At 50.9% G+C, this 26,210-nt stretch overlaps 2 protein-coding genes across 3 annotated transcripts; both read left to right on the top strand.

Moving 5' to 3' along the window:
* The first annotated feature begins 3,665 nt into the window (after positions 1-3,665).
* Positions 3,666-13,054, top strand: LRP10 (LDL receptor related protein 10). The gene is made up of 7 exons (XM_053594724.1): positions 3,666-4,268; positions 4,665-4,709; positions 5,223-5,358; positions 9,661-9,851; positions 9,962-10,979; positions 11,567-11,696; positions 11,815-13,054. Exons 1-7 carry the CDS (start codon positions 4,235-4,237, stop codon positions 12,400-12,402), a joined length of 2,142 nt encoding a protein of 713 aa, XP_053450699.1. The 5' UTR covers positions 3,666-4,234; the 3' UTR covers positions 12,403-13,054.
* A 1,253-nt stretch (positions 13,055-14,307) lies between these two features.
* On the top strand, positions 14,308-21,512 carry REM2 (RRAD and GEM like GTPase 2). Of its 2 annotated transcripts, XM_053595668.1 has the most exons (7): positions 14,308-15,236; positions 15,970-16,082; positions 16,203-16,794; positions 17,979-18,320; positions 18,542-18,615; positions 19,900-20,107; positions 20,455-21,512. In XM_053595668.1, the coding sequence occupies exons 3-7, from the start codon at positions 16,692-16,694 to the stop codon at positions 20,748-20,750; spliced, it is 1,023 nt and encodes a 340-aa protein (XP_053451643.1). In that variant the 5' UTR covers positions 14,308-15,236; positions 15,970-16,082; positions 16,203-16,691; the 3' UTR covers positions 20,751-21,512. The 2 variants fall into 2 exon arrangements, with proteins under 2 accessions (XP_053451643.1, XP_053451644.1); XM_053595669.1 differs by having other exon boundaries at positions 15,970-16,794; positions 17,985-18,320.
* The last annotated feature ends 4,698 nt before the right edge of the window (positions 21,513-26,210 follow it).

Here is a 26,210-nt window from a genome sequence, read left to right as displayed (position 1 = left end):
GCTGTAAGCTGTGATACCACGTACCCTACTGAGGGCAACATAGTGAGACTCTGTCTCAAAAAAAAAAAAAGTAATAAATAAATAAATATAAAAATAGCCTGGTGGGCGGCGCCTGTGGCTCAGTCGGTAAGGCGCCGGCCCCATATACTGAGGGTGGCCGGTTCATACCTGGCCCTGAGCTGCAACCAAAAAATAGCTGGGCGTTGTGGCGGGCGCCTGTAGTCCCAGCTACTCGAGAGGCTGGGGCAAGAGAATCGCTTAAGCCCAGGAGTTGGAGGTTGCTGTGAGCTGTGTGATGCCATGGCACTCTACCAAGGGCCATAAAGTGAGACTCTGTCTCTACAAAAAAAAATTAATTAATTAATTAAAAAAAAAATAGCCTGGTGTTGTGGTGGGGGCCTGTAGTCCCAGCTACTTGGGAGTCTGGGTCAAGAAAATCACTTAATCCCATGAGTTTGAGTTTGCTGTGAGCCACAGCACTCTACTCAGGGTCCCAGAGCACGACTCTGTGTCAAAAACAAACAAAGAAATAAATAGAAAAATTAGCAAAGTGTAGTGGTGGGCACCTGTAGTCTCAGCTACTCAGGAGAATGAGGCAGGTGGATCACTTGAACCCAGGAGCTTAAGGTTGCTGTCAGCTATGAAGATACCAGGGCATGCTAGCCTAGGAAGGGGAAGGGGAAGGGAGAGAAGGGAAAGGGAGAGAGAGAAAAAAGGAAGGAAGGGAGGGATGGAGGGAATTCCAGGCATCCACTAAATACTCAAGAGTCAAAAATATAGGTGGATTCAACTAAAACCTCCATGACTGCTTTTAGGACCTAAACGTTTTTGAATTTCCCCAATCTTTTTTTTTTTTAAATAGAGACAGAGTCTCTAGCCGGGCGTTGTGGCGGGCGCCTGTAGTCCCAGCTACTCGGGAGGCTGAGGCAAGAGAATCGCGTAAGCCCAGGAGTTGGAGGTTGCTGTGAGCTGTGTGAGGCCACGGCACTCTACCGAGGGCCATAAAGTAAGATTCTGTCTCTACAAAAAAAAAAAAAAAAAATAGAGACAGAGTCTCATTTTATTGCCCTCAGTAGAGTGCTGTGGCATCACAGCTCACAGCAACCTCCAAATCCTGGGCTTAGGTGATTCACTTGCCTCAGCCTCCCGAGTAGCTGGGATTACAGGCACCCGCCACAATGCCCGGCTATTTTTTTGTTGCAATTTGGCCAGAGCCAAGTTCAAACCCACCGCCCTGGGTATCGCCCTACCCACTGAGCCACAGGCGCCGTCCCAATCTTTTTATCCTCCTTCCTTTTGCACCCTCCTACCTTCAGGGTTCTATTGGATTCTCTCATTAATCCTTAAGGGCCTTTTTATGGCCACCTGTATGGCTTCACAGAAAATTGTTTTGTACCATTTGTAGAGGGGAGAGAGTAGTAAGAATGTGTACTTTATCCAGAGCCAGATTGCCTGGGTTCAAACCATAGCTCCACCATTTATTTTATTTATTTATTTTTTTGTAGAGACAGAGTCTCACTTTATGGCCCTCGGTAGAGTGCCATAGCATCACACAGCTCACAGCAATCTCCAACTCCTGGGCTTAAGCGATTCTCTTGCCTCAGCCTCCCGAGTAGCTGGGACTACAGGCGCCCGCCACAACGCCCAGCTATTTTTTGGTTGCAGTTCAGCCGGGGCCGGGTTTGAACCCGCCACCCTCGGTATATGGGGCCGGCGCCCCACCGACTGAGCCACAGGTGCCGCCCCAGCTCCACCATTTATAGTTGCCCCAATCCCTATGTGCAGGATATTAGTCCAGGACCCCCAAAGATATTAAAATCCAGGATGATCAAGTCCCTTATATAAAATGGTATAGTATTTATATGTAACCTGTGCATGTCTTCCCATATACTTTAAATTATTTCTAGATTAGAATACATAATAAAATGTAAGTGCTATGTAAACCATCATTATATTGTATTGTTTAAGGAATGATGACAAGGGAAAAAAACCTGTACATCTTCAGTACAGATGCAATTTTCAGCCCCCCTCCCCTTAATATTTTTTCTTTCTTTCTTTTTTTTAAGAAAAAAGCTGGCTATTGTTTGTTACAGTTTGGCCAGGGCGGGGTTTGTACCTGCGACCGTTGGTATATGGGGCTGGTCCCCTCCCCACTGAGCTTCAGACACCGCCCCCCTTAATATTCTCAAACTCTGATGGATTAAATTCACAAATGAACTCACAGAACTCACAGATACAGGCTTGGCGCCTGTAGCTTAGCGGTTAGGGCGCCAGCCACATACACCAGAGCTGGAGAATTTGAACCTAGCCCAGGCCTGTCTAACAACAATGACAACTGCAACCAAAAAAAAAAAAAAAAATAGCTCGAGCATTGTGGAGGGGGCCTGTAGTCCCTTGTACCTACTTGGGAGGCTCAGGCAAGAGAATCGCTTAAGCTCAAGAGTCTGAGGTTGCTGTGAGCTGTGACGCTACTGCACTCTACCCAGGGTGACAGCTTCGTGAGCAAAATACTTAACTTTTCTGTGTCTGCATTTCCTTATCTGTAAAATGGGTTTAACAATAGTATGCATTTCACAGGGTCATCGAGAGGATGAAGTGAGCAAATACTTGTAAAATATTATGGGTAACTAAAGTATTTAGTATTATTAAAGTACTTACTAAGTAGTTGGTAAAGGGCTTACTTAGATCTGTACTTCAAGGGTGGAAAAATCTCCAAAAGTGTTTGCTAACATTGTTTTTTTTGCCCAAGGCTGGATTTGAGCCCTCCACCTCCAGCATATGGGGCCGGACCCCTACTCCTTTGAGCCACAGGCACGGCCTGTGTTTGCTAACATTGTAACCTAATTGTACCCTCACAATAATCTGAAATTTTAAAAGTGTTTGATAGTAGTTGTTATTGTTTACTAATATTACCTATTAGTGCCACAGGAAATCAGTAACTCCAACCTCGCATAAATTAGAGTAATAATAATTGCTACCAGACATGGAGTGCTTCCTAGAGATGTATTTTTAGTCCTCCACTTGCATTATCTCCCTAAATATTCGCAACAAACTTAAGAAACGGTTGCATTATCATAAACCTCATTTTATAATTGAGAAGCACAGAGTGGTTAAGTAATTTTTCTCAAGGTCACATAACCAGCACGTGGAGAAGGCATATATTGGCCATTTACTGAGTTCTTAGTGCGTCTCAGCAGGAGAGAAGCAGAGTGGGTAAAAAAGTAAACAGTCTAGGCCCAGCCTACGGGAAGTTTCAGCTTCCAGAAGGGGCGGGGCGGGGCGGGGACGGCAATGACGAATAAACAAATACTTACAATACCGTGTGGTAATTGCTGTAATAAAGGCTCACTACAAAAAGTGCTACCTAATATCCGACTCTGGGACAAGAAAAGCACCGAGAGCTTAAGGGTCCAAAGCAAATACATGACAGATATGGAATAAGCAGATGCCATTTTACAAACGTTACAAATGTGTCTTGTAACAGCAAACATATTACAACCAAAAGACGAAACAAAGCAGAGTTAAAAGCGTAAGCTAAAGCTGTGCGTCAAGTGCGGGTCTGACAAGTCCGGGCAGGACCGGAAAGGGGTTAAGACTAGCAGGTGGGCGGGCCCCGCGCGGTGACTGACAGGGGTGGGACCAGGCTCGTCACCGGCCGGGTCCCTGCGCCCCGACTCCTCCAACCCCTGGGCGGGCTGGGGTACGGCCTGGGCAAGGGCTGGGGCGCTGAGCCGAGCCTCTCCCCCTCCCCCGCTTCCCCGTGCAGTTCTGCGGGCTGGACACGCTGGAGAAGTTGAGCGGCGCTCGAGCCGGCCCTGGGGGCTGACAGTCGGCAAAGTTTGGCCTGAAAGAGGAAGTGGCCTCAAGCCCCGGCAGGTGGCGGCCAGGGCCGGACAGGGGCGCTTGCGGCCTGCGAGCTGACTGTAGGCTACAGTGCGTCCCAGCACCCGGCCCGGAGCCGAGTCCCGGGGCTCCAGGATTCGACCGGCGAGAGAGAGCGCGGCGGCTGCGGGAGAAAACAACTCTGAAGTTGCTAGAGGCACCGCCCCTACTCCCGGGCCGCGCCGTCTCTCGGTCCCCAGCCCTGGCATCCAGAGCACGGGTCGAGCCCGGGCCATGCAGCCCCCTTGGGGAGGTGGCACCGGGGAGCCTGGACGCCTACAGCCCCGCTGCCTCCCCAGTGAGTAGACGACCGAAGCTCCGGGACTCTTCCTGCACCTCCGGACGGCTCAAGATGCTACCAGCCATCCTCATTCTCTTCCTCCTTGGTAAGAACCGAAACGAGACTACCTACCGGCACTGGCACCCCATCCCCCGGACTGTCACCGAGTCCAGCCGCTCTGACTGCCTCCTAAGAGACCCCCTCACCCCACCCTGTCTGCCCGTGCTCCCCAGCCCCTGCTACCACGCCGACCACTGCCTGCCCCAGCCCCCTGAGCTCCACTCAGCCCTCGTCCTTTCTCCGGCTTCCCCAGATCACTCTGCTGCTGGACCGACCCTGGAGGTCGACCACCGCAGCCTTCGCTCCCAGTCCCCCTCCAATTCCTCCCTCTTGCTATAAACTGCCCGGAAGTCCCAGATGGCTTCCTGTCCTCCTTGAGTTGTTCAGGTGAAGAACTCCTAAGGGTGACTCACTCTCCTGCGCTTTCTCTCTCTTCCTCCAGGAGGCGCTCTGGCACATCCAGACCGGATCATTTTCTCAAATCCTGGTGAGTAAAGGGAACTCCTGGGGCTCTGCAGCCTTGGGCATAAGGGAACACGCAAGAGAAGGTCTCTCTCTTCCCTGGCTTCCATGGAACCTACCATAGTTTTAGAATGGAAATCATCTACACTTTATTTTATAGATGGGGAATCTGTGTGGACCCTCACCTATTAGCTACTATGTACTATTTCATGTTTTTTTTTTTTTCCTGGAATAGTCATGTTTATCTCCCTAGCCAGAATATAGTGTCCCTGAAGCTAGTAGAGACGGTATTTCCTGCTCCTCTTGGCTCAGTAGCTGACACAAAGCAGACCTCAGAATTGTTTGTGGTATTAATACTTAAGGTGAAGCCATGAAGATTGTGGGGAAGATAGGGTCCAGAAGGCTGTAATTGTAGTGTGTTTGTGTAGGGCAGGTGCTCTGCTCCTTTTTGAAGAGCCCAGGCCCTTGGAAGCCTCAAGCCTAGGGTGGGGTGGGATGCTAAGGGGCTCTCTACAAGTGTACCTGCCTTTCTCTCCAGCTTGTGAGGAACCCCCAGCAGTGCTACTGGAAGTACAGGGCACTCTACAGAGGCCTCTGGGCCGTGACAGCCACATCTCCCCTGCCAACTGCACCTGGCTCATCCTGGGCAGCAAGGAGCAGACAGTAACTGTCAGGTGAGAAGCAGGGCAAGGCCCCATTCCTCTCCCCTTCCCCTCCACCCTCCACTGTGGAAAAATTTTCAGGGATCACTTTTCCATGAAATTTGCATCCTTGTCAACAGGGATGAAGAATTTGATTTGGCCTAGTCTGTCCTAAAAGCCTGTCTTTTTTTTGTTTTTGAGACAGAGTCTCCCTATGTTGCCTTGGGTAGGGTGCTGTGGCGTCACAGTTCACAATAACCTCAAACTCTTGGACTTAAATGATTCTCTTGCCTCAGGCTCCCAAGTAGCTGCGACTACAGGCACCCGCCACAACACCTGGATATTTTTTGTTGCAGTTGTCATCGTCATTTAGTTGGCCCAGGCCGGGTTCGAACCCGCCACCCTTGGTGCATGTGGCTGGTGCAGTAACCACTGTGCTACAGGCACTGAGCCTAAAAGCCTGTCTTGCTCTGGGCCAGACATGGTGAATTGGAGCTGGGCTAGGATGGACATCTAGCTTGGATCCTGGGCATCTCCAAAAGACAGTGGTCACTCTAGAAACAGTTCTAGGCTCAAATAGAGCTATATTCTTTTTTTTACTTTTCTTTTCTTTCTTTTTTTTTTTTTTGAGACAGAGTCTCATTATGTCTCCCTCGGTAGAGTGCTATGGCTTCACAGATAACAGCAAACTTCAGCTCTTGGGCTTAAGCAATTCTCTTGCCTCAGCTTCCCAAGTAGCTGGGACTATAGGCACCCACCACAACCCCCGGCTATTTTTTTGTTGTGTTGCAGTTGTCATTGTTGTTTAACTGGCCTGGGCCAGGTTTGAACCTGAAAGCCTGGGCGTATGTGGCCGGTGCCCTACGCACTGAGCTACAGGTACCAAGCCTCAGATAGGACTAGTCTGAGGAGGCTTTCAATCAACTGCATGTTTCTGCCTGGGATTAAGAACTGTTCTTCCAGCTCAGCGCCCATATTCCATTGAACCCACATGCATCAGAGCTGGCAGGTTTGAAACCAGCCTAGGCCTGCAAAACAACAATGACAACAATAATAAAAATAGCTAGCCATGGGTGGCACCTATGGCTCAAAGGGGTAGGGCACCGGGCCCATATGCCTGAGGTGACGGGTTCAAACCCAGTCCCAGCCAAAAACTGCAAAAAAAAAAAGGCAGGCGTAATGGCGGGTGCCTGTAGTCCCAGCTACTTTGGAGGTTGAGACTAGAGAATTGCTTGAGCCCAAAAATTTGAGGTTGCTCTGAGCTGTGATGCCACAGCACTCTACCCAGGGTGACATTAAAAAAAAAAAGGAGGGCGGCACCTGTGGCTCAGTGGGGGTGGGGCGGGTTCAAACCCGGCCCCGGCCAAACTGCAACAAAAAAATAGCCAGGCGTTGTGGTGGGCGCCTGTAGTCCCAGCTACTCCGGAGGCTGAGGCAGGAGAATCGCCTAGGCCCAGGAATTGGAGGTTGCTGTGAGCTGTGTGACGCCACGGCACTCTACCGAGGGCAATAAAGTGAAACTCTGTCTCTACAAAAAAAAAAAAAAAAGGAAGGGTGGTGCCTGTGGCTCAAAGGAGTAGGGGGCCGGCCCCATATACGGGAGGTGGGGGGTTCAAACTCAGCCCCGGCCAAAAACTGCAAAAAAAAGGAAAAAAGAAAAAGGCTCTGCGCTTGTAGCTCAAGTGGCTAGGACGCCAGTCACATACACCGGAGCTGGTGGGTTCGAATCCAGCCCGGGTCTGCCAAACAACAATGACAACTACAACCCAAAAAAAATAGCCAGGCATTGTGGCAGGTGCCGTAGTCCCAGCTACTTGGGAGGCTGAGGCAAAAGAATTGCTTAAGACCAACAGTCAGAGGTTGCTGTGAGCTGTGACGTCACGGCATTCTACACAGGGCGACAACTTGAGGCTGTGTCTCAAAGAAAAAAAAAGGAACTATTCTTCTCTCTCTCTTTTTTGTTTTTTTTTTGAGACAGAGTCTCACTTTGTTGCCCTTGGTAGAGGGCCCTGACGTCATAGCTCACAGCAACCTTAAACTCTTGGGCTCAAGTGATTCTCTTGCCTCAGCTTCCCAAGTATCTGGGACTATAGGCACCCGCCATAACATCTGGCTGTTTCTAGAGACGAGGTCTTCCTCTTGCTCAGGCTAGTCTCAAACCTGTGAGCTCAGGCAGTCCACCCACCTGGGCCTCCAGAGTGCTAGGATTACAGTCATGAGCCACTGTGCTCGGCCTCAGAACTAGTCTTTAAAAGCTTAGAACATGGGAGGGGGGAGGATAGGGTGGAGGGAGGGTAATTGGTGGGGCTATACCTATGGTGCGTCTTAGAATGGGTACAGATGAAACTTACTAAATCCAGAATTCAAATGTCTTCATACAGTAACTAAGAAAATGCCATGAAGGCTATGTTAAACAGTTTGATGAAAATATTTCAGATTTTATATGAAACCAGCACATTGTACCCCGTAACTGCACTAATGTACACAGCTATGATTTAAAAAAAAAAAGAAAGAAAGAAAAGAAAAGCTTAGAACATTCCTTAGCCTCCCAAGATTTTTTGTTTGTTTGTTTTTGAGACAGAATCTCAAGCTGTCACCCTGGGTAGAGTGCTGTGGCATCATACCTCACAGCAACCTCCAACTCTTGGGCTCAAGCAATCCTCTTGCCTCAGTTTTTCTATTTATTTTTTATTTTTTAATTCTTTTATTTTATTTTATTTTTATTTTTATTTTTTTAGTTTTTGGCCGGGTCTGGGTTTGTACCCGCCAACTCTGGCATATGGGGCCGGTGCTGTACTCCTTTGAGCCACAGGCACCGCCCTATTCTTTTATTTTTTTGATACAGAGTCCCAAGCTATAGCCCTGGGTAGAGTGCCTTGGCATTATAGCTGAACAGCAACCTCAGACTCTTGGGCTTAAGCAATTCTCTTGCCTCAGCCTCCCAAGTAGCTAGGACTACAGGTGCCCGCCACAACGCCCAGCTATTTTTTTTGTTGCAGTTGTCATTGTTGTTTTAGTAGGCCCAGGCCAGGTTCAAACCCGCCAGCCCCTGTGTATGTGGCCAGTGTCCTACCCACTGAGCTACGGGTGCCATCTCTCCCCAGATCTTTTTTTTTCAGCTCACAGCAACCTCAAACTCTTGGGCTTAAGTGATTCTCTTGCCTTAGCCTCCCAAGTAGCTGGGACTACAGGCGCCTCCCACAACGCCCAGCTTTTTTTTTTCCTTTTGCAGTTGTCACTGTTGTTTTATGGCCTAGGCTGGGTTCAGACCTGCCAGCCATGGTGTATGTGGCCAGTGCCCTACCCACTGAGCTACAGGCGCTGCCCTCTCCCCAGATCTTTTAAACATTCCAGGTCTCCCCAGGTGCTTCTGAACTTGGGTCATGGGGTTGGGCTCCATGATAACTACCTGGTTATTTGCCTCACACTGTTCACTTTCCATGAATTCCCTTTCCAGAAAGGGGTAGGTGAAGAGAGAGGGCAATCTGGGGAGGGGCTATTAGAGCAAAGGGAACTGTTAGGCTGTTAGGACAGGGGGGCTTTAGGGCCAAGGGGTACCCAGGACTCAACCACCTGCCACTGTCAGGGGTTAAGAATTCTGATTAATTGAACTGTATGGTAATCACTGGTTACTTCTGGTACCATATGTGGGTGACAATGCTGCAGCAACTGGAAGGCAAGAAATCTGTTCTTAATTCAGTCCCTGAAAACAAGTCAGTTTTTTCCAAAGGCCTCTAGGATGTATCCTTTGGTCTTATGGTACTACTGGCCTAGATTAGGACTGTCCCATTGACTACATTGCCTACAAAAGTTAGGCTCAGTGCCTGTAGCTCAAGCGGCTAAGGCACCAGCCACATACCAGAGCTGGTGGGTTAGAATCCAGCCCGGGCCTGCCAAACAATTGACAACTAGAACCAAAAAATAGCCAGGCATTGTGGGGGGTGGCTGTGGTCCCAGGTATTTGGGAGGCTGAGGCAGGAGAATCACTAGAGCCCAGGAGATTGCTGTAAGCTGTGATGCCACAGCACTCTACCCAGGGCGACAGCTTGAGGCTCTGTCTCAAAAAAAATATTTGGTTAATTGAGTTTACTTTTGGCTGTTTGGATCATAGATAAGCAGGTGTTTGTGCTTCTTGGGACAGAAGGGGCTTGGTGGCATTTGGGGAGGCAAAAGCCAGCATTTCCCCTGGAGATGATCAAGAAAATCTCCTGGGCGGCGCCTGTGGCTCAGTGCGTAGGGCGCCGGTCCCATATGCCGGAGGTGGCGGGTTCAAACCCAGCCCCGGCCAAAAAAAAAAAAGAAAATCTCCTATCCTCCTCTCCTCTGCTCCTGTAGGTTCCAGAAACTGCACCTGGCCTGTGGTTCAGAGCGTTTAATCCTGCACTCCCCTCTCCAGCCACTGATCTCCCTATGTGAGGCACCTGCCAGCCCTCTGCAGTTGCCTGGGGGCAATGTCACCATCACCTACAGCTATACTGGGGCCAGAGCGCCCATGGGCCAGGGCTTCCTGCTCTCCTACAGCCAAGGTAGGCCAGACACAGGTGTCTAAGGGGCCATTAGAACAGGCAGTGGAAGCCCAGGGAGGAGAGGAGGATCCTGAGGTGCTTCACAGCCCCTCTCTACTGTGCCTCTGCAGACTGGCTAATGTGCCTGCCGAATGAGTTCCAGTGCCTGAACCACCGCTGTGTACCTGCTACCCAGCGCTGTGATGGGATCGATGCCTGTGGAGATGGTTCTGATGAAGCAGGTTGCATCTCAGACCCGTTCCCTGGCCTGACCCCAGGCCCTGTCCTTACCCTGCCTTGCAATCTCACCTTGGAGGACTTCTATGGGGTCTTCTCCTCCCCCGGATACTCGCATCTGGTTTCAGTCTCCCACCCCCAGTTCTGCCACTGGCTGTTGGACCCCCATGATGGCCGGCGCCTGGCAGTGCGTTTCACAGCCCTGGACCTGGGCTATGGAGATGCAGTGCATGTGTATGATGGCCCAGGGCCCCCCGAGGCCTCCCGGCTGCTGCGTAGCCTCACTCACTTCAGCAATGGCAAGGCTGTCACTGTGGAGACACTGTCTGGCCAGGCTGTTGTGGCCTATCGCACAGTTCCTTGGAGCAATGGTCGGGGCTTCAATGCTACTTACCATGTGCGGGGCTACTGTTTGCCTTGGGACCGACCCTGTGGCTTAGGTTCTGGCTTAGGGGCTGGCGAAGGCCTAGGTGAGCGCTGCTACAGTGAGGCACAGCGCTGCGATGGTTCATGGGACTGTGCTGATGGCACAGATGAGGAGGACTGCCCCAGCTGCCCACCTGGTCACTTTCCCTGTGGGCCTGCTGGCACCCCTGGTGCCACGGCCTGTTACCTGCCTGCTGACCGCTGCAACTACCAGACTTTCTGTGCTGATGGAGCAGATGAGAGACGTTGCCGGCACTGCCAGCCTGGCAACTTCCGATGCCGGGATGAGAAGTGTGTGTATGAGACGTGGGTGTGTGACGGGCAGCCAGACTGTGCAGATGGCAGCGATGAGTGGGACTGCTCCTATGCCCTGCCCCGCAAGGTCATTACAGCTGCAGTCATTGGCAGCCTAGTATGTGGCCTGCTACTGGTCATCGCCCTGGGCTGCACCTGCAAGCTCTATGCCATTCGCACCCAGGAGTACAGGTCAGTGGGAATGGGGCTGGTGGTAGAGGAGTGGGGACAAAGGGTGAGACTCTACAGCCACAGGGGACCATCAGGGTGTCCACCTTGGGGAAAGATTCCTGTGACCAGCTTGTCAATAGCTCCTAGAAGGGGGCAGCACCTGTGGCTCAGTGAGTAGGGCGCCGGCCCCATATGCCGAGGGTGGCGGGTGCAAACCCAGCCCCGGCCAAACTGCAACAACAAAAAAAATAGCTGGGCGTTGTGGCGGGCGCCTGTAGTCCCAGCTGCTCGGGAGGCTGAGGCAAGAGAATCGCGTAAGCCCAAGAGTTAGAGGTTGCTGTGAGCCGTGTGACGCCACGGCACTCTACCTGAGGGCGGTACAGTGAGACTCTGTCTCTACAAAAAAAAAAAAAAAATAGCTCCTAGAAGGACAGGTCTAAATCCTGAAAGCAATCTGAAGGAAGATGGAACCTCAGATGACCTTTGGGAAAGCCATGGCAAAGCGTTAGCTGTCCTGGCCTGTGTATGGAGGGTGGAGGTCTTTCTAGGCTGGGGTGGTCTGCTCTGCCTGGGAACTACTAGTGTCTGAGCAGCCTTCATCCTTCTAGCATTTTCGCCCCCCTCTCCCGGATGGAGGCCGAGATTGTACAACAGCAGGCACCACCTTCCTATGGGCAGCTCATTGCCCAAGGTGCCATCCCACCTGTGGAAGACTTCCCTACGGAGAACCCTAATGATGTAAGCAACTCCTTCCTAGCACCTCCTGGTCCCAACCCTGCTGTAGCCCTGCCATTGGACCCTCCTTCATTCAGTATTCAGGCCCTCTGACTCTGATGTCTGCCTCCTCCCTTTGCAGAATTCAGTGCTAGGCAACCTGCGTTCCCTGCTACAGCTCTTGCGCCAGGACATGACTCCAGGAGGTGCCTCAGGTGCTCGCCGCCGCCCAAGGGGCCGCTTGGTGCGCCGCCTAGTGCGCCGCCTCCGCCGCTGGGGCCTGCTTCCAAGATCCAACCCCCCAGCCCGGGCCCCTGAGACTAGGTCCCAGGTCACCCCTTCTGCTGCTCCCCTTGAGGCTCTAGATAGCAACACAGGTCCAGCCTGTGAGGGTGGAGCAGTGGGTGGGCAAGATGGTGAACAGGCACCTCCACTGCCCATTAAGGCTCCTCTGCCATCTGCCAGCACATCTCAGCCCCTCCCTCCTGTCCCCGAGACTCCAGAGCCACTGCCCTCACTGCCCGTAGAGCCATCACTGTTGTCTGGAGTGGTGCAGGCCCTGAGAGGCCGTCTCCTATCCAGTCTGGGTCCCCCAGGACCAACCCGGACCCTGCCTGGACCCCACACAGCAGTCCTGGCCCCAGAAGATGAGGATGATGTGCTGTTGGTGCCACTGGCTGAGCCAGGGGTCTGGGTGGTTGAGGCAGAGGATGAGCCACTGCTTGCCTAAGGGGATCTGCCTCCCCTGGGGGCTCTAGTCACAGCCCTCTAGAGGATGGCTCAGCTTCTGCTCTACCACTTCCTTCTCTGGCCCTTGGTCTGAGGGGACTTGGTAGGCTTCCCATTGACCCTGTGTAGCTGCTTTAAAGCGAGGTGTCCCTCAGGCAGGGAAAGGGCTTACACAAGAGAGTGCGCTCTGTACATGCCGAGCTCTCCATACCACTACCATTCAGTGGCTGTTTTTAAAAAGTAAAGTTTTTTTGTTTTGTTTTGTTTTGTTTTGAGACAGAGTCTCACTGTGTTGCCCTTGGTAGAGTGCCGTGGTGTTACAGCTCACAGCAACCTCGAACTCTTGGGCTTAAGCAATTCTCTTGCCTCAGCCTCCCACATAGCTGGGACTACAGGCGCCTGCCTAAAAAGTAAAGTTCTTAAAGGATCATATGCCTGGACACTCCATCCTTGCCAAACCCCCACCAAAAAGTGCCCTTAAGCACCAGAATACCAATTGGCTAGAGACTCTCCAGCCCTCTGGGAGCATTTGGGCAGAGCCCCATTCTCTTGGGGCCTGGCTCACAAAAGAGCAAAACAAATGCTTTCATCCCATAGCTAGGCCATTGCCCAGGAAGTAGAGGCCAAAAATAAAGGAATCCTAAATGTTAAAATTTTGTGAATTAGCTACTTCTCAGCTTACTTCTACTTCTCAGCTTACACTCATCTCCTCTTACTCAGGGAGGTCTTTGCTTAGCTGTCCACCTTCCACCTTCTTCCTGTTTGTCTTTCAACCACCTCACTGTTTATTTTTGTACCATTCAGAAGGTAAGAAAATTCTGGGAACTATAAGGACCAATCCTCTCCACCTGCCTAGGCCCCAGCTCTATAGTGACTGACACCAGGGGAAGACACCAAGCTTCTTTACTCACTGTCAGGCTAGAAGGCAGGGAAGCCAGCTGGGCCCTACAGCTGGGAAGGTTCCCATTTATGGAGTATTCCCAGAGCACAGATCACAGGAGCAGACTGTCCTTGGTGGAACACAGGAACCGTGACTCCTGCCTTCCACCCTCCACCCCACCAAGCACTTAACAATCTGTCCTATGCACGACAGATGAACTCTCAGCTGAGATGCCTCAAAGCAGGCAAAGACGAGGGAGCAATCACAGACATTGAGAATGTGACGGTACTAGCATCACTGTGGATAAATCTGAGAGGTCTTCCTGGAAGAGGGCCCAAACTGGATTCTAAAGAATGCTGTCAGCAGTTGGAATAAAGTGTGCATTCTAGTCAGGGTGAGAATCCACAGGACAAGCGAACTGTGGAGACATGAGGGCTATGGCTGTAGGCTGGACTTTGGACCTCCCGAGCTAGGTAGCGGGAGTGGGGCTGAGGGGGAAGTTGTTCAAGTTGAAACTCAGCTTGCTCATGTGGTCCAAGGCTGGATTGCAGGCAGTCAGAAGTCACAAAGTCATGATAGAGAATTGTTGCTGAGGTCTGTAGCCTCTTACTCACTCTTATCTGGTATCACAGAAGAATCCAACCACCTAAGTGATTTTTTTTAAAACAGAGTCTTACTTTGTCGCCCACAGTAGAGTGCTATGGCGTCATAGCTCACAGCAACCTCAAACTCTTGGGCCTAAGCTATTCTCTTGCCTCAGCCTCCCAAGTAGCTGAGACTACAGGCACCTGCCACAACGCCTGGCTCTTTTTTGTTGTTGCAGTTGTCATTGTTCAGCTGGCCTGGAACAGCTTCGAACCTGCCAGCCTCGGTGTATGTGGCCAATGCAGTAACCACTGTGCTACAGGCGCCAAACCAACGCCCGGCTATTTTTTTTTTTTTTTTTTTTTTTTAATTTGGCCAGGGCTGGGTTTGAACCCGCCACCTCCGGCATGTGGGACCGGCGCCCTACCCGCTGAGCCACAGGCGCCGCCCACGCCCGGCTATTTTTTAGAGACAAGGTCTCCTTCTGGCTTAGACTGATCTCAAACTTGTGAGCTCATGCAATCCATCCGCCGCGGCCTCCCAAGTGCTGGGATTACAAGCATGACCCACCGCCCCGGCAGCTAAGTGAATTTTCCAGATACATGAACTTCACTCCTTTGCAGTTTATTTATTTATTTTTAGAGACAGAGTCTCACTTTATCACCTTTTTTATCTTTTTTGCAGTTTTTGGCCAGAGCTGGGTTTGAACCCGCCACCTCTGGCATATGGGGCCGGCACCCTACTCCTTTGAGCCACAGGCGCCGCCCCACTTCATCACCCTTGGTAGAGTGCTGTGGCGTCACAGCTCACAGCAACCTCCAACTCCTGGGCTTAGGCAATTCTCTTGCCTCAGCCTCCGGAGTAGTCGGGACTACAGGCGCCCGCCACAAGGCCTGGCTATTGTTTGTTGTTGTTCAGTTTGGCAGGGGCTGGGTTCGAACCCGCTACTCTCGGTATATGGGGCCAGCACCCTACCCACTGAGCCACAGGCACTGCCACCCTCCTTTGCAGTTTAAAACTTAAAACAACAACTCATTTTGGAAGGATATCATTCTAAAATGTTACACTCATCTTCAGCATATCTGCAATGTAAAATAAAATTTTCGGGCCATATGAAGGGCATTCACAAAAACCCAACAGCTCTTTGCTGCAGCAGTGTCTTCAGAAGCTATAAGAGTAGGAGCAGAGGAGCTCTTTGCTTTTATGCTAAATAACCTCAGACCGCTTGAAAAATATTTATGATTGCTTGAATTTTATTTGTTTTTTGGTATTGCCTCCCTTCTACCAGGTTATTGGGTCATTTGCTGCTCTATACTTCTAATCTATAATATAGAAACACACATGGACTCTGTAAAATGGTGAAAATCAGGGTAAGTAGGCCATGGTTGAGGCCTGGAGTCGTGCACATGAGTATTTTAGCCACTAAGAAGTCCTTTCCACTCCCTATACACCCTGTACTTGACCTTGTGTATGACATGTCCCCGCACATTATTCCCAAGATTACTATTTGCCTCGTCCATTGGAAAAGTCCCCTGAGGATTATAATATCAACTGTACCCAGTAACAGGAGACAGAACATTTAAGAGAAGAAAATCAGCACAGTGTAGAAATAAAAAACAATCTTTGGCACTAAAAAGATATGAATGAGATTCCTGGTGTTCCTATTTTCCTGCTGTGTGATTGCTTTGGGGACAGGCCACCCATCTACCACTGTGAGCCTTAGGGTCATGAAGACGAAAGGAGATAACCATGCAGGACAGTGCTTAGCACAGCACCTAGCAAAAGCGGGGGCAAGGAAAGGAAATCCGAATGTGTTTGGCTGCTGATGGAGTCAGGAAGGAGGGGGACAAGAGTGAGAACCTGAGAGGACAGAAGAGGAACAGTAAAGGAGATGTGCTATCTGGGTTTCCCACAAAGAGGACTGTGTATGTGCCTTGGGTAGCCTGGAAGACCTGCTGACTGTCCCAAAGAGTGCTGGTGGGAGAGGTGTGTGAGGGGCGGCACTTCCCGCCCCTCACTTAAGATTGGGAACTTCTTTGAGATGGCTAGTTTTGTCTCTTCCTTTTTTTCCTGCTCTAATTGACACTGGTTTCGGGGTCCTAGCAGGGAGAGAGAGAAGCTGAAGCTGTTCCTACAATGGTTTGGACCTACCTAAACCTGAACGAAAATGACTGCCCAAACAAAGCAGCCATAGGAGCCTCCTATCTGCCTACAGGGTGAGAAACGGTTACTTTTGTGGCTCTTAGCCCCAAAGAGGCAGAGTAGAAAAGGAGGTGGTGGTAGGATGGCTGTTTCCCTGTCCCCACATCTCCTTTGGCCTATTCTTTGTCTTTCAGATCAGCTTTTGGTTTCTCTGCCTCTTGACCACTCCTCTTTTTAGCCACTGAGCACCCATTTTGGGCTGGACACTGGACTGAGTGGTTGGAAATATAGACAGAAATAAAGTACAGTCCTGGCTCCTGGAGAAAGACCACCAGCTCCCCGTGGTCCCTTATCCACTGAAACCACCTCAACCCCTGTCAGTTCTGCCCCTCTCACTTTGTGCTGTCACGCCTTAGAACCATGCTCTGTAGTGTGTGTGCTCCCAGAGGGAAGCGACACAAAGGAAGGGGGGAATGCAGAAAGGAGGGAATCCCGCTGACATCACTGCTCATTAGCATGTGTGACCTCATCAGGGGGCGGGACAATTTCCCCAGGTGTCTGGGGGGGAGGGCATTTTTGTGTGTGTGTGGGGGGGGGTGGTATTTAAAGGAAAAAGCTGACAGTGCTGCTGAGTGAGGGAGCGGTGCTGCCAGCCGCTGGGCTGCACACGAGCACGCACACCAATGCACATGGAGCCCGACACCGACATGGACACGGACACAGAAACCACAGCACTCTGCCCCTCTGGCAGCCACCGGGTCTCCCCACCAGAGACACCCACACCAGGTGAGGGCTAACTTGAGCAGGTTCGGGCTGAAAACCATAGGGTGGGAGCCGAAGCTTTGATGGGAGGTGGAAAAGCTTGAACCCAATCAGCAAGAGGAGAAGAGCAAGTCAGCAAATGGAAGACCCTTGCTCACGTAAGGACGTGGCTGGGCTAGGGTGGAGGGGGAGAAGAGCTGCCTAAGTGACCCCTCCCCCATCACTCCCAGGGCTTTGCTTGATAAAGTGGTACATGGCCCCTAGCTCAGCCTCATTCCCAAGCGGCTGGGACAGACTGGAGCACCAGGGAGGAGGACAGGGGCAGCCTACAAACCTGGGAATCACAGGCAGGGGGCTACCCTGGGAAGGCTCTGGGTACCAGCCAAGTATTTATCCTGGGCTATTTCCAGCTCTCTCCATTCCCCTTTGTTGTGTCTGTTGTTCCTCCTCTAGTTACCCTGACCTGTGCATTGTCACTCTCTCCTTTGCTCACACACGACACTCTACCTCTTAGAGAACACAATATTCTCTCCCGCTCACCAGAACAGCAATATAGGATTCTCACACAACCATGCACTGGGGGTAGCTCACCTATAGGGCCCTGGGAAGCAGCGGCCCCTCTTCTCACACACCCCTGCAGGGAAGACCCAACACACGTTATCTCAGAGAGCAAAGGCCTTATTCTTAGGAACAGGCACCCCACAAAGTTTTTGACTCTGTCAGAACCTACTTCTTGGAAGCTGGGCAGCAGCTTCAGCTTCTTATCCCTTTTGCCCCTTCTTGGTGTAGAGATCACCAATATAGGAAGCAATAGGGGGCCAAGGCCTCGTGATGGAAGGAAAAGCAGCCTCCCCCTACCCCACAGCGCTAGAGGCATAGCCTGGGGATGTGCCTGTATGTTGGTGTTAAGCATGAGTGGGTGTATGAGCCTGTGAACAGGCACCTCTCCTATATGGCATGTTTTGAAATAGGCTGTGGCTGGGACCACATTGGGAAAGCCATCATGTCAGTCACAGAGGCTCACCAGTTTGGGCTTCTGGGGAGTTTAGTGAGAGGTCATGCCAAAGAAGATTCTCAGTTCCTTTGGGTCCTGGTCATAGATTGGGTGTGGCCAGGCCTCTGAAGCTAAAGCAGCCTAGATTGAGCCCTCTGCAGATGACTGGGCATACCTCACTCATAGTCTTCTTTTCTTTGCTCCCCCCTCCCAGAAACAGATGCCACACTCCTGAAGAAGCCAGAGAAACTGTTGGCAGAGTTGGATCAGGGTGGGCCATCCTCTGTCCCAGGGGCCCCCAGAAGAAGAGGCAGTATGCCTGTCCCCTACAAGCACCAGCTCCGGCGGGCCCAGGCTGTAGATGAACTTGACTGGCCACCTCAGGCTTCATCCTCTGGCTCCTCTGATTCCTTGGGCTCAGGGGAGGCAGCACCTGCCCAAAAAGATGGCATTTTCAAGGTCATGCTGGTTGGGGAGAGTGGCGTAGGCAAAAGCACCCTAGCAGGCACTTTCGGCAGTCTCCAGGGAGACAGTGCTCATGAGCCAGAGAATCCAGGTATTCAGGGGAGACCTGTATGGTCAACGGGACCTCGGGGCCCTGGTCAGGGATGGAAGTGCTCATGACATATGCAGCCCCTAAAGGACAGAACTCAGAGAAACTTCAGTGCTTTCTGTTGCAGCCTCTGTGGAGGGAGATGGGGGTCCCTGGTTACCAAGTCTCACAAGGATTGGGGAACCTCCTAATGGGCTTTATTTCCTCTCCCCATTTTCCAACAGAGGACACCTATGAGGGACGCATTATCGTGGATAAAGAGGAAGTGACTCTAGTTGTTTATGACATCTGGGAACAGGTGAGAATTAAGATGTGGCTGCAAGCAAGTGATGAAGCTGGGAAAACTGGGGAAGGGCAAAGTCTGGGTGAAGGCTGGTGGGCCTGCAGGCCCTGGTTTCAAAATATATTAGAACCTTTTCTTTCATTTGTATCATCTCAGAGAACAAAGGCCCACACCATTGTGATACCATGCCTGTGATCATAAGACCCACAGTCCTCCCAGGATCTTCTGACCCAAACAAAACTTAGGATCTGAATTTGATGAACACTGTAAGCCAGGGGAGACACTCTGAATTGATCCCACCCATAAACTTTCTATCCTAGAAGAGTCTGATGTGACAGAACTAAGAACTCAGAGCTTTGGAATATCAGGGAAGGAGAAAAACAAGTGAGGACTTTTGAATATTTGGACATAAAGTTTACTATGTAGAATGAAGAGGCCAAATTACACTAGAATAGCATTCTTTTTTTTTTTTTTTTTTTGAGACGGAGTCTCAATTTGTCACCTTGGGTAGAGTGCCATGATGTCATGGCTCACAGCAACCTCCAACTCTTGAGCTTAGGCGATTCTCTTGCCTCAGCCTTCCAAGTAGCTGGGACTACAGGCACCCGTCACAATGCCCAGCTGTTATTTGTTGCAGTTGTCATTGTTGTTTTTGTTCACCTGGGCTAGGTTTGAACCCTCCAGCCTTGGTGTATATGGCCGGCGCCCTACCCACTGAGCTATGGGCGCCATCCTGAATAGCATTCATTTTATTCATTAAGAGCTTAAGCGTAACTACTGATCTAGGGGCTCCTGTCCCAGGTGGGGCTCACATTACTAACTTCTTCCTCCACAAATGTGCTGGATATGAAGATTCTGGGCTGGGTGCAGTGGTTCACACCAGCACTTTGGGAGACCAAACCGGGAGGACTGCTTGAGGCTAGCAGTTCAAGTTCAGCTTGGACAACATAGCAGAATCCCTGTCTCTACAAAAAAGAAAAAAAAAAAAAAAAGCTTGGGTTGGTGGTACTCCTGCAGATCCAGCTATTTGGGAGGCTAATGCAGAAGGATAACTTAAGCCCAGGAGATTGAGTGAGCTATGACCACACCACTGCCTGGGCAAAGAGCAAAACCTTGTCTCAAAAAAAGGGGCGGGGGGGGGGGGAGGACTTAGAGATAGTCTGCCATTAACTAGCTTTTCTGTCCTAAGCAAATGCCTTCCTTCTCTCTCACAGCCCTCATCTTTGTGGTGTAGGTGCTGGACAAGATCACCTATTCCTCCAGCCCTAACATTTCACAACTCTTTCTGCCTGTCTGTAGGGGGATGCTGGAAGGTGGCTACGGGACCACTGCCTTCAGACAGGAGACGCCTTTCTCATCGTCTTCTCAGTCACTGACCGCCGAAGCTTCTCCAAAGTTCCAGAGACCCTACTTCGGCTCCGGGCTGGGAGGCCACACCATGACCTACCTGTCATCCTCGTTGGCAACAAGAGTGACCTGGCCCGTTGCCGGGAGGTATCACTGGAGGGTGTGTATTCTAAACCAATTCCATACTCGAAAGCTCCAAAAAAAAAAAAGTCTCACCTCCAGGTCATCTCTTCTCCCTAAGGCCTTTTTACTCTCACAAACTCACTGGCATTTAACCCCAGGCTAACCCCCAATTGCCCCACTCCTAGGAACCTGAGAATCTCCTCTTCACTCCTCATCTCTTCTCCAAGGCCCCTTTCTCCCTTTCCTTCTCATCTCAGCCTTGATCTGTTTCCAGATTCCTTAGTCCCAATCCCTTTCTACATCCCGCCCGGGACTTCCCCAGGGCCACCCTAGCCCCAGGCCCAGTGCGGCCCAGTGGGCGCCTAAGCCGGTCCCTTCCTGCAGAGGGCCGCCACCTGGCCGGGACGCTGAGCTGCAAGCACATCGAGACATCAGCCGCTCTGCACCACAACACGCGGGAGCTCTTCGAGGGCGCCGTGCGCCAGATCCGGCTGCGGCGGGGTCGGAGCCGCGCGGGAGGCCAGCGGCAGGCGCTGGGCAGCCCCGAGGGTCCCGCGCCACCCGCGCGCCGAGAAAGCCTCACCAAGAAGGCCAAGCGCTTCCTCGCCAACTTGGTGCCGCGCAATGCAAAGTTCTTCAAGCAGCGGTCCAGGTCGTGTCATGACCTCTCGGTGCTCTGAGCTGCGGTCGCCATGGCCACTGCGGTAGCCATGGTCACCGCGCCCTTGGCTCGCCCCCTCGCCCCGCCCCGTCTGGCTTTCTCTGTCGAGGCTGTCTAGGAAGCCAAAACCTCCCAGGATGCCCCAGTGTGGCCGCGGGGACGAGCCCAGGCCGGTGGGCGGTATCCTCCTGACACGTCTGGCCCTGGGCGCCCAGGAGTCGAGGACGCAGACCTGCGGGCGGGCGCTCTGCGGCCGGTGGGCGGGGCGGGTTCTGGCAGATCAGGAAGAAAAATAGTTCTGCAAAGTATTTTGGTTTTTATTAATCCGCGCTTGGCCACCTCTCCGGTAAAGAGATCCTAAAGGCGAGAACTGGAAAAGTGTTTTGTAGACTCACTCCTTGGCGGAGTTTGCCGCCTTGTACTTTGCGTTAAAGTGCCTCTCCTTTAAGAGATCCCTAAAGGGAAAGAAAGGCATGGAGACAACTTGTTCCAGGGACTATTGAGAATACGTTCTGGCTCTTATCTGCTGCACGTATCCACTTTGCCTTTAAGAAGTTCTTAAAAAAGCAAGGTGCTGGAAGCCCTGTTCTTGAAATTTGATTCTGAGACTGACCATTCCTGTACGCACTTTCCCTTTAAGGTTATTAAAGGTAAGGTGCTAACAGAATTTCTGCATTCAGGTGCCAGCGTGAAAAGCCCAGTGGTGGCAACCTCCTTTGGCCAGGACCCAGGAGGCACCAGCAAAGGGGCACCCCTTCCCTATTCAATAAAGAACTTTTCTACTCCATCTTTTCACTTTATCTGCTCTCTGAGCCCCAGGGAAGGGATGACTGTGGATGCAAACTGCTGTCACAGATGAGAAAACAGGCCCAGAGGAGCCTCTCTAAAGAGGCTCTAAACCTGACTTGGTCGTCCATTTGCTGATGAGAAAACACTTCGGGAGAGGAACAGAAATCTGCTAGAATTAATCTGTAACTTAAGATCAAGTCTGTGGACTCTGGGCCCCTTCTCCTTACCCCACTCTATCCTGCAGGGAGCATGCTCCAGGCTACATTTAGCTCTCACAGCTACTCAGCTTTGACTTGGGCTAGTTCAAGGTAGGGCCCATATCCACCAGGGGGCACATCTACTGGGGCATGGTGGGGTCTGTCTGCATCTCCTCTGACAGGGCCCCATAGCCCCAGCTGTCACCTGCAAAGCCCGTGTGAGTACTGAAGCTGTCACTGCCTCCCCTAGGGACGCCCACGCTTGCTGCTGCCTGAGCCTCGAGTCTGAACAAAGGGAGCAGAGGCAGCAGCTCCCCTCACCCCTAGACATACAATACAGCTACCTGAGCACCTGAAAGCCAGGCTTCCACTCTGCCCTACACGGCCTTCCAGAACTTAACAGAAAGAGGAATAAGATGTCACTCAAGTCCTTGCAGCTAGGCAAAAGTCAAGGGGGACCAACCCAACATGGGTGCCTATGACAATATGAATAATGGCATTATCTAGGTCTTCATACACTTTGTTAATTCTTTTTTTTTGAGACAATGTTTCACTATGTCACCCTCGAGTGCCGTGGCCACTCATAGCTCACAGCAATCTCCAACTCTTGGGCTTAAGCAATTCTCTTGCTTCAGCCTCCCAAGTACCTGGGACTATAGGTGCCACCACAACGCCTGGCTATTTTTTTTTTTTTATTGTAGTCATTATTGTTGTTTAGCAGACTCAGGCCAGGTTAGAACCTGTCAGCCCCATTGTATGTGTCCGGTGCCCTAACCACTGAGTCACGGGCACCAAGCCTGTCTTAATTCTAATAAACAGTGTAGTAAGAGTATAAGTAACTTGCCTGAGGTCACCCAGTAAGCAACAGTGCTGAGATTCCACTCAACTCTGCTTGATAATGGTAATTTTATCCAGCTTTGTCTCTGAGACTCCACTTTCAATAAGGATGCGGGGAAGAGGAAGAGAGACAGCAGAAGAAATGAGAGGAGGACACAATGAACAGGGCCATGTGCAGTGGCTTTGGTGAAAGGTCCAGACAAATTACATGTCCATAGTGGAGTAAGCAAGTTCTAAACTCTGGGGACCATGAACAGGCAGTTCAAATTTTAAAATGCAGGAAAACACACTAGGCCCATTAAGGGACCAGATGGTTCTACAGTTGGGTTGAAACCTCAGGGACATGAAGAGGAGGGGTAAGAGATGAGCACGAAAGAGAAGGTTTGGAACCTCACTGCAAAGGACCTTAAATGCCAGGCGAAGGAGTTTGAGCCCAATTCTGTAGGCAGTGAGTGTCACTGAAGGTCTCTGCCTGTGGAAGTGACATAATTAGGGTGGTCTTTTGGGAAAAGGAGGCTGGGAGAGATGTGCATGGGTAGGAAGAGTAGAGCCAAGGCTGGAGGAGCTGAATTTGGGGGCCAATAGTACTTATAGAGGATAAACCATCCTGAGGGGATGGCAGTCAGAAAGGAGAGGAGACAGGGACCTGAGGGTCGGAATCAATAGGACTTGGCCACCAAATGGATGGGTAAAAGAGAAGAGTTACAGGTAGAGGGAGGATGGTGACAAACTAGGAGTTAGAGGGCAGAGGAGAGGGGGATTGAGGGATAAGTGAGCTCCATTTTTGGAGACACTGAGTTAGAGACACTAGAAGGACATCCATACAGAGAGTTTCAGCAGCTCCCTTGAAAGCTGTCTCGGAAATTGGGAACAAGTTGCAGCAGGTGACAGATATAAGAATGACTGACATAAAGATGGTAGTGAGGCCAGGCGCAGTGGCTCATGCCTGTAATCCTATCACTCTGGGAGGCTGAGGCAGGTGGATTGCTTGAGCTCACGAGTTTGAGACCAGCCGGAGCAAAAAGTGAGATCCCCCATTGGAGGTTGCTGTGAGCTATGACGCCACAGCACTCTACCTAGGGGGACAGCTTGAGATACTCTGTATAAAAAAAAAAAAAGGCTCGGTGCCCATAGCACAGTGGTTACGGCGGCAGCCACATACACTGAGGCTGGCAGGTTCAAACCCAGCCTGGGCCAGCTAAACAACAATGACAACTGCAACGACAACAACAACAAAAATACCTGGGCATTGTGGAGGGTGCCTGTAGTCCTAGCTACTTGGGAGGCGGAGGCAAAAGAATTGCTTAAGCTCAAGAGTTTGAGGTTGCTGTGAGCTGTGAAGCTATGGCACTCTACCAAGGGCGACATGAAACTCAGTCTCAAAATAAAAAGGGTGGTGCCTGTGGCTCAATGAGTAGGGCGCCAGCCCCATATACTGAGGGTGGTGGGTTCAAACCAGGCTCCCGCCAAACTGCGACCAAAAAAAAAAAAAAAAAAAGATGGCAGTGAAAGAGCCAGAGGGAAGGGTAAGATACCGGGTCAGCATTGTGGTTGTGTAACTTGTGTAGTCATACAGGACCCTATGCTTAATTAATACTCTTCTGTTGCTTTCTTGAAATTCTTTGAACAAGGAGCCCTGCAGTTTCATTTTGCATGGAGACCCACAAATTATACTAAGACTAATGTGCAGTACAGGCTAGGATCCTTAGTTCCAGACAACAGGCGAGGTCTGTGATTCTTGTGAAATGGTATATACAATCTTATGTGTTTGTACAGTCATTCATTTGCCTCAGAATAGGATTAATGAATTAAATCAGGTTCATAATAGGGTCTATGACCCAATAAATTACAAACCATGTCTGGTATTGGTTCCTTCTGCGAAGGGGAACTAGGTGGGAAGAAGACAAAGTAGGAGGTTTACTTTTCCTTGTATACCCTTTTCCTTTTTTTTGAGACAGTCTTACTATGTCATCCTTGGTAGAGTACAGTGGCGTCACAGCTCACAGCAACCTCTAACTCTTGGGCTTAAGTGATTCTCTTGCCTCAGCCTCCCAAGGAGCTAGGACTACAGGCATCTGCCACAACACCAGCTATGTATACCCTTTTCCTACCTTTTGAATCTCTTTTATTCTTTTGAGACAGAGTCTCACTCAGTCCCTCTGGCATTGAGGGCCATGGTGTCATAGCTCACAGTGACCTCAAACTCTTGGGCTCAAGTGATTCTTTTGCTTCAGCCTCCTGAGTAGCTGGGACTACAGGCGCCTGCCACGGTGCATGGCTTTTTTTTTTTTTTTTTTAAGAGATGGGGACTTGGCTCGGCACCTGTAGCTCAGCAGCTAGGGTGCCAGCCATATACACCGAAGCTGGTGGGTTCGAATCCAGCCTGGGCCTGCCAAACAACAATGGCAACTACAACCAAAAAATAGCCAGATGTTGCAGCAGGTGCCTGTAGTCCCAGCTACTTGGGAGGCTGAGGCCAGAGAATTGCTTAAGCCCAAGAGTTTGTGGTTGCTGTGAGCTGTGATTTCAAGGCACTCTACCCAAGGCGATAGCTTGAGACTCTATCTCAAAAAAAAAAAAATTAAAAAATAGGAGATGGGGATAGCGCCTGTGGCTCAGTGAGTAGGGTGGTGGCCCCATATACTGAGGGGGTTCAAATCCAGCCCCGGCCAAACTGCAACAAAAAATAGCTGGGCACTGTGGTGGGTGCCTGTAGTCCCAGCTACTGGGAAGCTGAGGCAAGAGAATCGCCTAAGCCCAAGAGCTGGAGGTTGCTGTGAGCTGTGATGCCACAGCACTCTACAGAGGGCCACGGAGTGAAACTCTGTCTCAAAATAAATAAATAAGAGATGGGGTCTTTCTCAGGCTGGTCTCAAACTCCTGAGCTCAAGCAATCTGGCCACCTCAGCCTCCCAGAGTGCTGGGATTACAAATGTGAACCACCGTGCCTGGCTAACTTTTGAATTTTTAACTACACTATATATAACCCTGTTCAAAAATGAAACAGAATAAGTGAAACAAAATGTCAGGATTCCAGAAGAAAAAAGGGACCAAGGGAAGTCCTAGGGATAGACAGATGAAGAATATGGAGAAGCTACCACCAAAGAGGTGGTGGAAGAACTAGGATTGAGCAGCATGTTATGGCCACTGTAGGAGGTGGGGTTTCTAGAAGGAGAGCATCACCAATGGTCAAATGTGGCTACAGAGGAGGATAAGGAATAAGAAAGGCCCAGTGCCTTTCATGTGGTGGAATCTTAGAGGATGTACACAATAGATTGAAGATGACAGTAAGGACCTCCTCCATGAGGGGAGCCACACACCAAAAACATCCCTTCCCCCAGCTCAGCCAGTCCCATCAGCCCAACCCATCTGTGTGTTCTCTCCAGACGCCTACAGGGAAGAGCTCAGAACAGACGGAAGCTGAAGCCAGGCTCCCGCCAGAGTTGGAAGAGGTGGGGTCTTCTCTGAGAGCCAGGCCTTCCCTTTCCCTTTCTCTGATAGAGGCAAAGTAGGGCTGTTGATCTGAGCTGGAGGGGACCTTTGCCCTTGTGCTCCTCTTCACCACTGTAGTTTTGTCTTGAGGTCTGTATGCCCTCACCAGCCCCTACCCAATCCCTGCTATTCTCATCTTCCCTGGCCCACAAGGCTCCCTCATT

The sequence above is a fragment of the Nycticebus coucang genome, chromosome 6 (genome assembly GCF_027406575.1).
Source record: "Nycticebus coucang isolate mNycCou1 chromosome 6, mNycCou1.pri, whole genome shotgun sequence".
Lineage (NCBI taxonomy): Eukaryota > Metazoa > Chordata > Mammalia > Primates > Lorisidae > Nycticebus > Nycticebus coucang.
This window is presented reverse-complemented; position numbering and strand designations above follow the sequence as displayed.

Coding starts and splice junctions, on each gene's coding strand:
- LRP10 (XM_053594724.1), top strand. CDS start 4,235: ATGCTACCAGCCATCCTCATTCTCTTCCTCCTTG. Junction 4,269..4,664: donor CCTCATTCTCTTCCTCCTTG/GTAAGAACCGAA, acceptor CTCTTCCTCCAG/GAGGCGCTCTGGCACATCCA. Junction 5,359..9,660: donor GAGCAGACAGTAACTGTCAG/GTGAGAAGCAGG, acceptor CTGCTCCTGTAG/GTTCCAGAAACTGCACCTGG.
- REM2 (XM_053595668.1), top strand. CDS start 16,692: ATGCACATGGAGCCCGACACCGACATGGACACGGACACAGAAACCACA. Junction 16,795..17,978: donor ACCAGAGACACCCACACCAG/GTGAGGGCTAAC, acceptor CCCCCCTCCCAG/AAACAGATGCCACACTCCTG. Junction 18,616..19,899: donor TTTATGACATCTGGGAACAG/GTGAGAATTAAG, acceptor GCCTGTCTGTAG/GGGGATGCTGGAAGGTGGCT.